Raw genomic sequence first — 14,746 nt, 5'->3', positions numbered from 1 at the left:
CAGATGTAAATATAATGGAATGAGAGCCAGTGAATAATACTAAGAACATTTCTAAGGATTCATCACACTTATTTTTCCAAAACCAGTCTTATTTTGATCAATAACACCCCTTTGGAACCTGAAGCTGCCTTTCTTGCCTCCCTTTTTAAGGGTTTTAAGGGGATTACCCACACCTGCTATGCTGTATCTGTATTTATGTAGAAAAATGCAGGTCTTTTTTTGTTTCTGCTGGTTCGTTCCCATAAGAGACAAGTAACTGTTCTACAGATGCTAGTGAAGGACATTAGTCCTGGAGCTAAATATTAGAGGCCCAAGCTTTTAGCTTTGATAGTCCAAGTGGGCTTGGTCCCACAGGTACTGTTTTCATCATTGCAGCTAGATCAAAAGTTATGGTCATTGGCTGTTTGTTGTGAAGTTTCTTATGAGGCCTAGTTTATAGACCCCATTGATGGGATTTTTTCCCTTTCAGATCTACATTAGGAAAAAACTACTTGAACTCTCTTTGAGAGATATAAGAAAAGATCCACGTGGGACAGTTTCAGCCCAACCAATCAAAACATTTCTATCCTGTTATAATGCAACTTGAAAACATAACCAATGATAAGCTTGCTCTCTGTAGTTGTATATCTTACTGTGATAAAGTCATTGATGTGAAACTGAGCCACCATCATTTAATTGTTATTAGCAGACAATTCTACTCATTTTAACGAGTAACTGTGTAATTATTTCGTAACTAGTTGGCAATTAATCTATGGTTTTGGTATATTGGTTTTTATTTTTTATTGGTTTCTTTTCTGCAGTGCCCCATTCTAGTAAGCAGGATGTGGCTCTATTTTCTATTTGTGAACTTTAAATGTATTTTTATAGTTCTGTGACTAGAACAGCAATACTTGCATTCTACCTGATGTACCACACTGAGAAACTATCATTGCTGAAAGAAAGTTTAGCAATCCAAGTGTATTTCACTTCCATTGGCTGCTTCCCAGTTCAGAACCTCTTGGTTTAAGTGACTCAATAAACAAATAATAAAGGCTTTTACCGAACAGCTGTCAAATTCTGAGTGGAGACTCAACCAGTAGTTTTCTTTCCCCTCTTGCAGAGACATCAGGAACAGCTGTGAGCTGATGCTTATGTAAGGGGACAGAGTTATGGAAAGTTTCAGAGGTTTAATTAGTGAGAGGTCTCTGGAGTGTCTTGGACTATGCATCTTCCTGCTGGTCCCAGGCAAGTGTGTGTGGTCCTGGAGGGAGGGAAGAATACAGCTTATTAGCCAATAATAGCACAAGTCATCAAGGAAGTAGATGTGGAGATAAGAATGCAAAGCTTGTCAAGCAGGACCAGGGGTGTAGATATGTGGGGCATCAGGAGGCATGATTGCCTTAGGTCACCATTTGCTTTGGGGCATCTGAACACTCCCCAGTGGAGTAAATCTTACCACTATAGCAAGACATCCCCCACAAGCAAGTCATCGTGTGATTTTGCACCCACCCCCTACAAAAACCTGTCTGTGCTGCTAATATCACTGTCTTTATTATTTGCAGATTTACAGCAGCTGCTACAGGCTCACAGCAGTAGAACAAATTTCCCCCATTGTGCCGGGGGCTGCATGTACAGCTACTGAAAGACAGTCCCTGCAATGAGGAACTTTCAACATGTAGCTCTCTCCCTAACTCTTCCCTCTTTCCTATTTCCACTGTGCTGCTAGAAAGAAATAAGCTGAAATATTAAAACCCCAAAGTTTGTTGTGGAAAATCATGGATTTTTTTTTAATTGCTATTTTAGACAGACAAGGTTCATTTCATTTGAAAACTTTTTTTAGGCTGTTGGTTACTATTAAAGACACTGCTCCTGTAACACAACCTTCTCTCTAATACCCAGTTCCCTGAACTCAACCCATGCATGGCTGCCTAAAGACACATTCATTCGCATTCTAATTAGAATGCATTGGAGCAAACTCGATTAATCAAATCTGCTCCATATTCTAATTAAAACACTCCAGTGTTGCCTCACTGTCATGTGTATTAAGCCCCCCTGCATTTCAAAATGGCCACAGGAGTGCTTTAACTAACCCTCATTGAATGAGTTTTAAAGTGCCCGTGCACCCATTTTTAAATGTTCAGGCGCTTAATAAATGTGAGGGTGAGCTGCTTTAATTAGAGCGGCTGTCCTGGAACCACTCTAATTAAAACTCATCCCCCCCACACACACACGTTTGAGCATGTATATAGGCAGCTCATGTATGTTTTCAAAAGCTCCACGCTGGAGACATCCAGTTTCTTTATAAGTAGCATCCTGTTCTCTGCCCCAGAACAGTAGGAACCTATCATGCTTTGTTCTGGGTTTCCCCTAATATGTATCACACCCAGTGCACTCAAGAAATATAATCTAAAAAGTTCCACAGCATGTGAAAGGAGGCAGAGCTATGGTATATGACACCGTATGGAAGGAAGAACCTTACTGTGCTGATACTGCCATGCATCTTCCCACCTTACTGGTACTCTGTAGAATCACACCTACCGCATTGGAAAGTATCATTGTGGAATGTTCATTGATGGCAATTAGCCCCTCCCCAAGATGGTGCCTTTTCAGTCTGTTGAAGAAAGACCTTAAACCTCGCTCCAGTTTGGCAGCAGAATCTGCTGCTCCATAATACTTCCAGATTGGTAACCTGCATGTGGGTAGGCAAAAAGAAAGGAGCTTGCTTGATGCGAAGAGGTATTATTGGTATGTCTGTCTTCTCACAACTGGGCAGATGTTGTGACCAAAGTCTTTGGAAACACTGAGGGGAGCAGAAAGGGGAAGTATGGGGAAAACACTAAAGGCATTTACCCATTAAACAAAATGTGGTCTAAGCTTACTTGAAACAGAACTTTAGTGCAAAAATGTATGTGACTATTTATCCCCAGCCAACCAGGCTTTTGTATCATGGATTCTAACTCCATTAGTAACTGTGGTAATACTTCTCCTCAACAGAAGGAGAAATGCTTCCATTCATTTTTTTGTTTTCAGTCCACTGGGGGACCAGATGGCTCAGGGCACAGGGTGATGGCCAATGGAGCTTTTCACTCTCCAGGTTGATAGGGTTGATCCTATCCTGATTGAATGAGGACCAAAAGTGGGTGCCTGTGGAAGGCTGTGGTGTCCTAAGGTATGGACATTTTTGTCACAGTGTAGCTCTCTTACCCTAGTATGTCTGTGTTTGGCAGCCTCCTCTCCTGCTCTGAGAGCTGGCTTCCCACCTCCTGGTGGGCAGACGTGATGTTTTGACTGATGCACACCATATACTGCAAGGGAATCATGTCTATGCTGGAAGGGCTCTCCAGGCAGAAGTGTTTGTTACTCTCCACTGAGAGGAAGACAGGGACATCAGGTGCAATGGTCACTGTTACCCCTTTGGAGATGAGAGGAAACAGAAAAGATAAAGAAGTCCCATTTCAGTTGTTTTTCCTCTTTCTTCACCCAAGCTCCCCTCTTCTCTTATCATGAAACCTCTGTGGTTTTCTGCTAGCATTCAGCAATTTTTGCCAAAGAAGGTGTTGGCCCACTATACTGTATCGCTTGCACATGGACCCACCCATTCAAGCCCTTGTGATGCCATGAGGCCAGGGGGACTACACAAATGCAGATGAGGTGCAAACTTGGCAGTGAACACCAGTGAGTACTACATAATTATGGGCCAGGTCTGTGGCCGATGCAAATCAAACTAGATCCCTTGATACCAAACAGAGGTTCATTAGTTATACCAGCAGAAGATCCGGCCTCGTAAGTAGGTTCTAAAACTAACTACCTACTCGGTGCTGCCAACACCTTTTGAGATTGTCAAACATGATTTATGATTTTAAATTTGCTCTTCACTAATGATAGTTTGTTTCTTTTCTATTTGCACCTTCTTCTGCCTGGGAAATTATGTGGATTTACATCATAATCACAGCAGGAAGTCCAGTGTGCTAGTTACTGCACAAAGATCTGGTGCGACAGTGTCCGTGTCTCAAAGCACTTACTGTCTAAACACACAAAAGAGATGCATGTAGGAAAAGAAACACAGGCACAAAGAGGTGACGTGGCTTGCCCATGCTCTCCCAGCAGATCAGTGATATAGCTACTGAAGAGATAGACCCTATGCAAGATAACAGACTCTTAGTACTGAAACATGGGCAGCCAGAAAGCAATCAGGGATTATGGTTACTGGAATAGGATAAAAAGAGTGACCAGAGTCCAGAGACAAGCCACAAGCCAGGGAGTCAGGAGGTAAGCAACACAAGCAAGTTGAGTTGGGAAATCAAGAAGAGAGTGAAGTCCATGAGCAAGCTGAGTCAGGGAATCAGGATGTCAAGAAGCAAATAGTTTATTAGGGTGAAGTCTAAAATCAGAAACAGCCCTATTTCCCAGACACCTTCTGGTCCTTTTCTGGGTTTTATATAGGGGAAGTGTAGGTCAGGTGCCAGGTGCCAGTCACTCAAGTTTCAGGGAGAAAGCAGAGACTCAGGTGCTGGTAGAAGCTTTAGGCAGATCTCATCCAGCTTTTGGAAACAGCAGCAGGGTAGCAGGTTGGGGTAGATGACTGCTGGTCAGGTCAAAGTCCTGGGTTCAAGGTTGCAGGCTTGACATAAGACTTAGTATAAACTTAATAGCTCTATGTCAGATAGCATTTATAGTGGTAGGGCTGGAACAATGTAGTTGTGATGGTCCAAGAAATACATGAAAAGCATATTTATAGTGACATTTTTAGCACGGCTTTGTGCTTTTAGGAGGGGCTAGCAGCAGCAATACACTTTAACACAATAAAGGCCATGTGAACCTTCACTCAGTGAACTGGTCCCTCCATTCTTGCTCATGAATGAATAAGTTTGACAGCTAGCAAAAGACAGGGTTAAGTTTACTTCAAGAACTAAAGAAAGGATGTGAGAGATAACTGGGTGAGTGACTGATTTTGTTGGGCAACTGATTATTGTTATGGATTTGCCAATGTCTACAACAGATGCTGATGCCGCGTGGTGCAATTGGATAATCTAGCCTAGAGATGGAGGCTGGAGTCATTTCCTTAAACTTCAACTTGCTTTTTTTTCCTCATTTTGAGGCATGCCAAATGTGGCATTGTGGAGATAGACACCTGAAGGAAACTACTAAATGAAGGAGAACTCTCCAAACTAGCCATAGTCTGGTGTTGAGTCCTAGTGCTGAGATAAGAGGAGGTCATCTACCTCCTTGGCTTGCTATCTGCTTGATCTGCCCGCCATTCCAAGGGAGGTGTCAAAACCGCCCAGAAAGGAAAAATCTGTAGCAAAAAAACAAGGTCTGTGGGGGACGTGGGGCTTTCTGGGTCACCAGCTGTATCAAAAACACAGCCCTTCCAATCAATGATATCAGGAGCAAAGGAAGTCACGACATCCACACTAACCACCTAACCTTGACCCCTCTCTTAGAGGTTTTTGGTAATTGGTACAAGTGCCTTTACTCGTGTTAGGTCTGTGACCTCAGTTACAGCTCCCTAAAACATGTGAGCTGAAGAGTTCAAATCCCTTTTTCATTTAAAATATTTTACTTTTCCAGTTTTACCTTGAGAAACATTTTTCCTACTTGGGCCCGGAAGTATGTAGCTAGTTCCAACACATGAATGAGAGCGGTAAGTATATCCTGTAAACAAACCTTAAATTTCTCCTTAAGGTAATTACATTGCATCTGCTCCTAGTTCTGTGAAAGTCCCCAGAGAAATGGAGCTCCTATTGGTCAGTAGAAACACAGCTAAAAACTCTCCTGTATCAAAGTATCTTGGTTACAGTTGATATTCTGTGTTTACATTTTGGGGGCTGGTAAAAGAAGCCAGGTTAACTACCTGAGAGTGAAACTCTAGGAGGAAAACATTAATTGACTTTGGAGACTGTGTATTTGGTTTCTAACCCGAAACATTCACCCAGCTCAAGTCTGATGTTACTGCCATGAATAAGAATTTTCCAGTCGTGGTTTGCATTTAAGCAAACAGCAACCCCCTTGAACCCCTGTTTGAAGATTAAGAACTCATTGCTTGATGTGTTAATTTGATCATTTGACTAAATTGAGAATGAAAGCCACTACTGCTGTGAATTCATTTAGCTGAATTTAATTTGATAATTGCATTGCTTAACCCCTTATTTAGCAGTTTGTAGCACCTGAATTTTAGAGATACTTTTTGTTTTATTTTACTACTTGTAACAGCATTTATAAAAAAGCAGTTTTAGATTTTTTTTCCCTTCAATGAGCAAATTGAGCACATACAAGGGGCAGCCTTCATGGCTATTATTAGTTGATAAGAGTCCAGAGCCTGCTCCCCCAATTAACCCTTCATTTCCCACAACCAGGAACAGAAAGCAAGTCTCCCAAGTCCCAGTGCAGTGCCTTCCCCATTAACTTCCGATTACCTCTCTGGTTCTTGTGCGCTAGCCCAAAAGAATTGTGTTTGGGATCACAACCCTGCAGAGGAAAATGCTTGCATTAATAAACTTTCATTAACCCTTCTGTAATTTAGTATATACATTTCTGCTCAGATTGGCTTTTGCAATATCTATTTTTATTACAAAAAATATTATTTTTATATATTTTTACCCAGAGGCATTGCAGGGCTGTGCTTTGCTGTGGGTAACAATGATACATAGAGCTGCACTTGTGGTGGTGGTGGTGCATCCCACCCAACAACTACCTCAGCAACTGTTGCACTCTCCCCTGCAAAGGTGGCACCTGGGGACTGTTAGTCTGATGTCCCTCTCCCCATATCTGTTACGCTACTGTTTTCACCCTTCAATATTTGACTGCTTAGCAGGGCCCTTTTGAATTAAGACTGGAGGGTGAGAAAAATCAGAGAAAGCAGGACTGTTTGGAAGAGATGAAGGGAATGCAGAGCCAAATTCTGTTACCTCAGTTACCTCTGTGCACTGCCACTGAAATGACTGAGAGACGCTGTGTTGAACTGCATATAGCCTGAGTACATCCTTCATTGGCTAGGCATTGGCTTTTTGATCTCTAAGGATCCAAACAAGAACCTTCAGTTCCATTGCTGGAAAGGTGTGCAGGAAGTGGCAAGGTATTGCTTAAGCTCAAGACAAATTCTTACCATGTCTAGAATTACACTCTGAAATTCTGGAGCCACTTACACCAACTGAACACCAGTCCAGCTCCACTAATTTTAGTGGAGTTTCTGATTTTTGCTAGTGGAGGAAGTCACTGAATCATAGAAAATGAGGGTTGGAAAAGACCTCAGGATGTCTAGTCCAATCACTGCCCAAAGCAGGATCATCCCCAACTATAGCATCCCTGCCAAGGCTTTCTCTAGCTGGGTCTTAAAAACTTCCAAGGATGAAGATTCCACAGCCTCTTTGAGCAGCCTGTTCCAGTGATTTACTACCCTCCTAGTGAAAAAGTTTTTCCTAATATCTTACCTCAAACTTCCCTTACTGCAACTTGAGGCCACTGCTCCTTGTTCTGTCATCTGCCACCACAGAGAACAGTCTAGCTCCATATTCTTTGGAACCCCCCTTCAGGAAGTTGAAAGTTGCTATCAAATCCCCTCTCAGTCTTCTCTTCTCCAGGCTGAGTAAGCTCAGTTCCCTCAACTTCTCCGCAGAAGTCATGTGCCCCAGCCCCCAAACCATATTCATTGTCCTCTGATAGACTTTCCCCAATTTGTCCACGTCCTTTCTGTAGTAGGGAGCCCAAAACTGAACACAGTACCCCAGATGTGGCTTCACCAGTGCTGAACAGAGGGAAATAATCACTTCCCTTGATTTGCTGGCAAAACTCCTACTAATGCAGCCCAGCATGCCAGTAGCCTTTTCTGCAGAGCTACTGCTTACCCAGTCAGTCCCCAGCCTGTACTAATGCATGGGACCGTTCCATCCTAACTGCAGGACTTGACATGTCTCTTTATTGAACCTCATGAGATTTCTTTTGACCCAATCCTCCAATTTGTCTAGATCTCTCTGAATCCTAAGCCCTACCCTCCAGCATATCTACTCTTCCCCCCAGCTTGGTGTCATCTGCAAACTTGCTGAGGGTGCCCTCCACCCCATTTTATGGGTCGTTGATGAAGCTACTGAACAAATGCCTACCACGTAAGCATTCTGCATGTTTTCACAGTCAGGACTCTTTATCAAAGCCTGGGAGCCTTGTGGTTCTAAGACAGCATATTTTTAGAGGGAGCCCAAATTTTAAAAAAATACAATAAACTCACCGTTTTGAGCAATCCCAGAGAATTAACAGGGGGGACTGCACGGTTTTTGGTGTTTGAGAAATAACAAGGATTTGGTGGTTGCTTAGATAAGCACAAAAATGCAGACACACTTATATAGTCGCTACCAAATAACTGTGCATAAATGCATATGCACGGAGATGAGAAGGGGACTATGTGCTGTGCTGTATACTATTTCTCATCCAGAAGAAACTGTCCTCTGGCTGTTTGCAAGATGCAAGGTTTATTTGGTAATATCTTTTATTGGTACAACCATGCAGTTGGAAGAGATGATCAACAGACTTTTTTGGGCACAAAGAAAACAGTCAAATAAAGAAAGGGAAGCAGGCTTAAACCTGTGGAGCAAAGAGAAGAGGTCAGAAGTACTTATAAACCATGTAAAATGCAACTGAAATAGATAAACCTAATTATGTACGGTGGGGGTGTCAAACTCATTCCAGGCCCCAAACTGGATCCAAACCATAGGGTCCTCCTGGGCCAGACCATGGAGCCAGTGGCAGCTGCAGTAAGTCTGTCAGAGGCAGAGATCTGGGGCTAATAGCAGGGGAGCCAAGTGGGGATGGACTGCGTTAGACATCCCTCACTCACCTGCCTGAAGCAAAGGTTAGTTCCAGCAAGGACTCGGGGTCCCAAATTCTGTGGAAGGCCTTACCCCTGGCCCCACCTGCAACTTCCAGTAGCCTGCCAGTAGCCCTAAGGGTCAGATGGAATGGCATGGGGGGCTGGATCCAGCCTGCAGGCCACATGTTTGACATCATTGATGTAAAAAAATATGACTATTCAAAGAGGAAAGTTAAGTGTTGATTTTCATCTACATAATGGAGTTAAACAAGAGTCATGGTTTTACCTGGTGTTTAGCTTAGACTGTATCTGCTTCTTTCCCAGATTGGAGAAGAGGTATTTTGTGCCCCCAAATCTTGTGTAACAGCTCTCACAACGCAAATATACTTTGCTTCTTGCATATTCCTGGACCATCATGGCTATAGCCCTGACTCTACCAATCTGGTATTGTAGTGTTATGCAGAATCCATAGTCCTTTCTAATATGAAATGCTGTAGAGGAATAAGACAAGCCCCATACCAGGACAGAATACAAAACAGCAGCATGGCAAAATTCATTGTCTTTGGGTAGAATCTGAAACAACAAAAATGGTGATCCCTCAGTCTGAATGCAGAGTTCACAGAGAGCCTGTGCTATTTTCTGCAGCCTGCTAGATCAGCTGAGGGTTGATTTTGTAGAGCTGATAGAACCTGAACACTTCAAACACAAAATGGGCCAGATGTGTGATCCCCATTGTAGGGCTGAGAAACTTAGGCAAAGAAAGATTAGGTACTATGACAAAATCAGATGGGGAGTCTTTAGCAGAGAAAAGTAATGAAATTTGAGTTCCTGGGGTAAGTGCCTTAGCCACAAGACCATCCTCTTCCTCTCCCACCAGATCAGAAATAAAATCAGGAGCTCACTCAAAAATCTAGATTTGGTATCAACGCATAAGTTTTCCTTCTTGGGAAGAAGGGGACATACATTCTGTTGGGCATAGTTGTATCATGCTTTTGAACTCTTCTCTGAGAACAAATTGTCACTGAACCATCTAGGCAGTAGCTCCCTGTTTCTTATCACATTCAGCCTGGGCCAGACAGATACAGACCACAGAATGCATTAGAGCCCACATCAGATTTCACAAAAACATTCCACTGCTGCAGAGCCCAGGATCTGGAAATCCATTCCCTATGACAGATTTCTCTCTCATGCATGCAAGTCTAGTTTACAAATCCCATCCAACCCTAGCAGTCTTTGAAGCCTGGCCATTATCTGATCTGGTTGTAAGTCAGAGTGCTGAATGCACAAGCCCTGGTCAGATTTTGTTCACTTGGGCTTCAAAAGAAGCAGAAGCAAGCGCCCATGGCCAAAGCACAGAAGTGCAGGTACAGACTTCTGGTTAGTGCAGGAAGTTCTGATATCTAAGCAGCTGCAGACTGTGGAGGTATTTCTGCCACTCTGTTGCTGTTACATTGCAGTGGTTGTCCTACTGCAACCCTTGCCAATTCTTGCTATTCCAAGTGTACTCCCCTTACACATATGCAGAGTGATCTGGCTGTGTTTAGAAACCAGCATACAAAGTCTTCCCTGGCCCATATCTCATACCTTTTTACCCACAATACAGCTAACCCTGAGGGTTCAAAAATCATAAGTCCAAGCCCCAAATATGACAGGATATTTTTTCAAATCTTTTTTTTTTTTTAAACAGGTTTTTTTTTAAACAGGTCTTCTGGTTTTTGAGTCCTTAGAGGCACTGAAGTCATGGTCCAAGCTTTTCTCTATGACCAGGAATACCAAAATATTCTTTAAAAACAGAACAGAACAGTTGAATCAGATGTTCTCATTTAATAACAGGATTCCAGGAACTGAACCATTGTGGAAAATACCATGCACTACATACTTGGGAGACTCATGGGCAGGATTTTGAAATGAGGAGTGCAGATGATGTGCTGCATCATCCCATATAACACAACACATTTATTTTCAGTTAAAGAGCAACTAGAAGCGATGGGCCTAGTACGATATTACTCAGCTTAAGATCAAAACAAAAACAAACATAACTTTATTGAAATCTTCACTAATTCACTAGATTATATATTAATTTTAAAAAATGCAATGAACTAGGCAAAAAATGGTCAAAATAGTCAAAAGAGATTGTTTCATTAGTCCTGTAGTCATTACAGTTAAATGCACATCTTATTATAAATCCATAAAACAATATCTAGTCTTCTTGAGTATCCTGACAGTGCCCCCAATGCTTCACTCAGCTATTTCTACACCTGAGTTAGTATTATTACCCCTGAATTAAGATTTTTAGCTGGAACTAAAAACAGCCTGTAGAGCTGTGAAATAGAAGAGAGACATTACCAGGAATAGCTAATAGGCAGCAAAATTGCAGAAGAAAGGATAGTTTGAATAGTGGAACATTAATACCATTAACAAAGACAGAGGGTTTTAACATCTATGGAAAAAAGAAAAATTAGCAGGAACCAGACAGATCATGAGCTATGAAGTCAGTTGATTCCCTCAGTGTTTCCTGAACAGAAGTGGCACTGCCCCATTCCCAGCCAGTTTTAAACCTTGGGTACAGCAGGAATCAGAGGCAGGGGGTGCAACAACATCGATGTACGCCTCCCTCCCCACCCCAATCCACCCCTGGACTCAGCATAAAACCATGAGGGTTAGCAACAATATGAAACATTAACTTAGCTTCTGACTCAGAACACGTTTGTGCAAACAAGGAGGAGGTAGGAGGTACCTCTGTTAATACAGCTCTGCAGGCAAGGTTGGACCAGAAGCATAGAAGCTGGCTGATGTGAGATACTTGAATGGATGAGCTGAATGTGCACATGGGAATCTGAAGTTCAAGATTTGTCTGTTGAATCTGTTGATGGCAACTAATTCCTAGTTTTACTTTATATTCAAATAGATTCAGTGCTGGCCAGCATGGCAGCACTCTTACCCAAATGAGTGGCTTGTGTCATTTTATTTATGGCTGCACTTGGTCAAATACAACAGTTGGGTTATTTGCTTGTCTGCCTATGCTGTCCCTGCAGCATGTTAGGATTGGGAGAGGCAAGGGGATGATGACCAGGTTGAGTCTTGGCTCCTGCTCTCTTCTATGTGCCAGCCAGATGTGGTCTTTTGTTAGTAGTATTGAGAGAAGTAAGCAGCTTCTCACTGAGATGAAGGATGAAGGCAGGATGGCCCTGTCAATCAGGAGTCTCTTAAAGCTACTCCTGTGCTCTTTTTTATGATTGTGCCTCAGGGAAAATTTTAGTCCATGACTTTCCCATACTCTTTAGTTATTTCTGAATTACCATATTTTCTCACACACAAGACGTACCTTTTCCCAAAAAAAGGGTTCACCAAAACTGGGGTGCATCTATTAAGTGAGAAAGCTGTTTTCTTTGCTGGAAAAGAAACCTGCTTGGAGACATTGTGCATGCCATGCAGCTGCCAAGGCGGCTGATTCTTGTTTGTCTCAGCAAGCTAAAAAGTGGAGTCCTGTGTTACACCCCCTCACAGCTGTAGCTGTTGGCTGAGCACTGTAGCTTGTGCCTGCAGCAGCAAGTGAGCTGCAGGTAGTAAACTTTGATAAAGTAGTACTACATAAAATACTATTTTGAGTAAAGAAATAACAGTCTTGCTACTGCCCTTTGCAATGGTTTGGGGCAGGAACCAGCACGTGTGCCAGAACATGGCACACAAAGGCATTTTACTTGGTACGTGGCACCTTGGGGTGGATGGCGGGGAAGGGTCTGGGGCTGTACTGCCACACATGAATGCCGTGTGCCCCCAGAGGCTGGGGGAGGGGCATGGTGAGCTCTCGCAGGCGGCGGGAGTGTTGTTGGCGGCAGGAGCATGGTGGCAGCAAGAGGGGAACTCCCACAAGCAGCCGCAGCGCTGTCGGCGGTGGGGTGGGTGAGCACCGACCAGTGGTTGGCGACCATCCACAGACACTGCTGGCAGCATTAGCGGCAGCGAGCAGCAATCACGGACCGCCCGCACAGGCCGCCAGAGTTGGTGGCGAGGGGGAGGGGGATGTAAATGGCGACCACCTGCAGGCGCCACCGATTGTGTCAGTGGTGCCTTTTCACAGGGGTGCACCGCCACTCTCAGGGGGTGCACGTGCACCCACGTGCACCCCCTACGCATCACCAATGCTGCCACAACAAGGATCATGCCCCTCATGGTTCCCTTGCCATCTGCCCCTGGCATGCCAACATCTTACAAGTTGAGGTTGCAGGTGTTTTTGGCACTCTGCGCAAAAACATTGCTGACTCCTAGTCTGGGGCCTAACTTTTGTGACATAGAGGAAGTCCTCCTGAAAACATAGACTGTCTAGGAAGTGTGGGATCCCAGAAGGCAGCCCCCCCAGGAAGCTCTTGCTACCTGACCAGACCATCTCCTGGGGTGCCACACTTCCTAGGCACTCTGTTCCCAGGAGGACTTACCCTATGTCACACAATCAGTCAAGACTTTGCATGGGGGGGGGATTCTATATTCTGCCTTCCCAAACCAAGAGGCATGTTTTATTTGGAAGGGGGGTGGGTTATGAGAAAATGCAGTAATAATATTTGAGGCTTGGGGATGAGGGCACGATTAGTGCAAGCCACGGAGGCTAGTAGAGTGAAAGAGGGCTAGATGCCGGCTGAAGCAGAGGCTAGGAATGAAAGAAAATTTGTCCAGGACCATACTGGGGAGTGGAATAAGGAAGAGAAGAATAAGCAGAGGGTCCTAACTAACAGGGTTACCAAGGGATGCTGTAAACCAGCTAGAAGGCAGCCCTTAGCCCCCTCTCCAGGCAGCTGAGGAACGGAGCTTCTACTGTGGGTGGCACACCAGCTGGCAGAGACAGTCTTGGAGGAGAGGAGGGAAGGAGAGCAGGGGAAGATCTGCAGAGACATTCAAGATCACCCAAAAGTTACCAAGGCCAGGAAGTCATAGGGTTCCTCTGACTAAGGACACATGGACCTTGGAAAAGGGTCAGGCTAATAACCAGCAAAGACACCTGCTTGCCACAATTTCACTGTTTCATCACAACACGAACAGGGAGATGCTTTGATCAGGAAAAGTAAATGAGATGTTTCAATCGGTGCTAAGCAGCTGCTGCCCTTAATCAGATTAAAAATAAACACTTCTACTATTCTGACAGGTCATTTGTGCATTGTGGCCTACAAGAAACAATGTGAAAAACCTACAGAAATATAAAAAGGAATGGAGTTTGGCACAAAACCTCAAAGATGGGGAGGGGGAGCTTTCCCCTCATGGGCAGTGTTAGGGGAAAAAACAATATATTGCAACAACGGAAAAAAATCATTGTTGCCAGAACTACACAAAATAGTTTGGGTGAAAATTTTCCAGATAATTTTCCTTTTACAGAGATATAACTATATCTGTGATTACCTATAGTGCAAGACAGTGAAGACTGAGGGCTTTAAAGGGACCATTTGATAAAGGTTTTGTGGAGCTTTTCATGACAAGAAAGAAATCCCTTCCAAGTATTTTCACATACCCTCATGTGGCCTCATTTAATCTGTGCTGCTCACTTTCTGCATCAATGAAAAGGGGGAAAACTTCCATGGTTGACTCTACAGCCAAAATAGCAGTGGAAGTTATCATCTGTGAACTTCAGTAGCCTGTGCCCCTAGAGATGTAAGCACGTAGGCCACATGCCCTCATGCTTACTGCCAGCTGCTAAGGGCTATTCAGTTCCTTCTCTGTGGGCTGCCCTCATTAAATGATTTTGTTAGGTTGCCAGGCATTGCAAGGAATAAATGGAAGAATCTGCTGCCAAGAGAGGTACCTGACAGCATGGGATAATGATCTTGTTCCTGGCAGTGCCTCTACCCAGGGCTTCAGGGGAAGGCGTGTAAGATGCTGATACTAACCCTAGACAGTGGGTCAGGACTGTATTTTGGAACTGGGGTGGGAATTCCCGACTTGCTTTTCCAGATGATCTGCTTACACGCTGAAGCACAAAAA

The 14,746-nt window shown here is 43.8% G+C and overlaps 1 protein-coding gene across 1 annotated transcript in view; it reads right to left on the bottom strand.

Annotated features, from left to right (window-relative positions):
• Positions 1–14,746, bottom strand: part of LOC102572547 (SITS-binding protein) — an 87,859-nt gene that overhangs the window by 53,058 nt on the left and 20,055 nt on the right. The window contains exons 3-5 of the mRNA XM_006264855.4: positions 3,184–3,391; positions 2,518–2,668; positions 1,040–1,240 (exon numbers count right to left, since the gene is read on the bottom strand). Of these exons, the coding sequence (XP_006264917.2) occupies positions 1,040–1,240; positions 2,518–2,668; positions 3,184–3,391 (560 nt within the window). The remainder of the gene's footprint in view (positions 1–1,039; positions 1,241–2,517; positions 2,669–3,183; positions 3,392–14,746) is intronic.

Source organism: Alligator mississippiensis, chromosome 2 (genome assembly GCF_030867095.1).
Source record: "Alligator mississippiensis isolate rAllMis1 chromosome 2, rAllMis1, whole genome shotgun sequence".
Classification (NCBI taxonomy): Eukaryota; Metazoa; Chordata; order Crocodylia; family Alligatoridae; genus Alligator; species Alligator mississippiensis.
The sequence above is the reverse complement of the archived record's forward strand: the minus strand, read 5'-3'. Positions and strand labels throughout refer to the sequence as shown.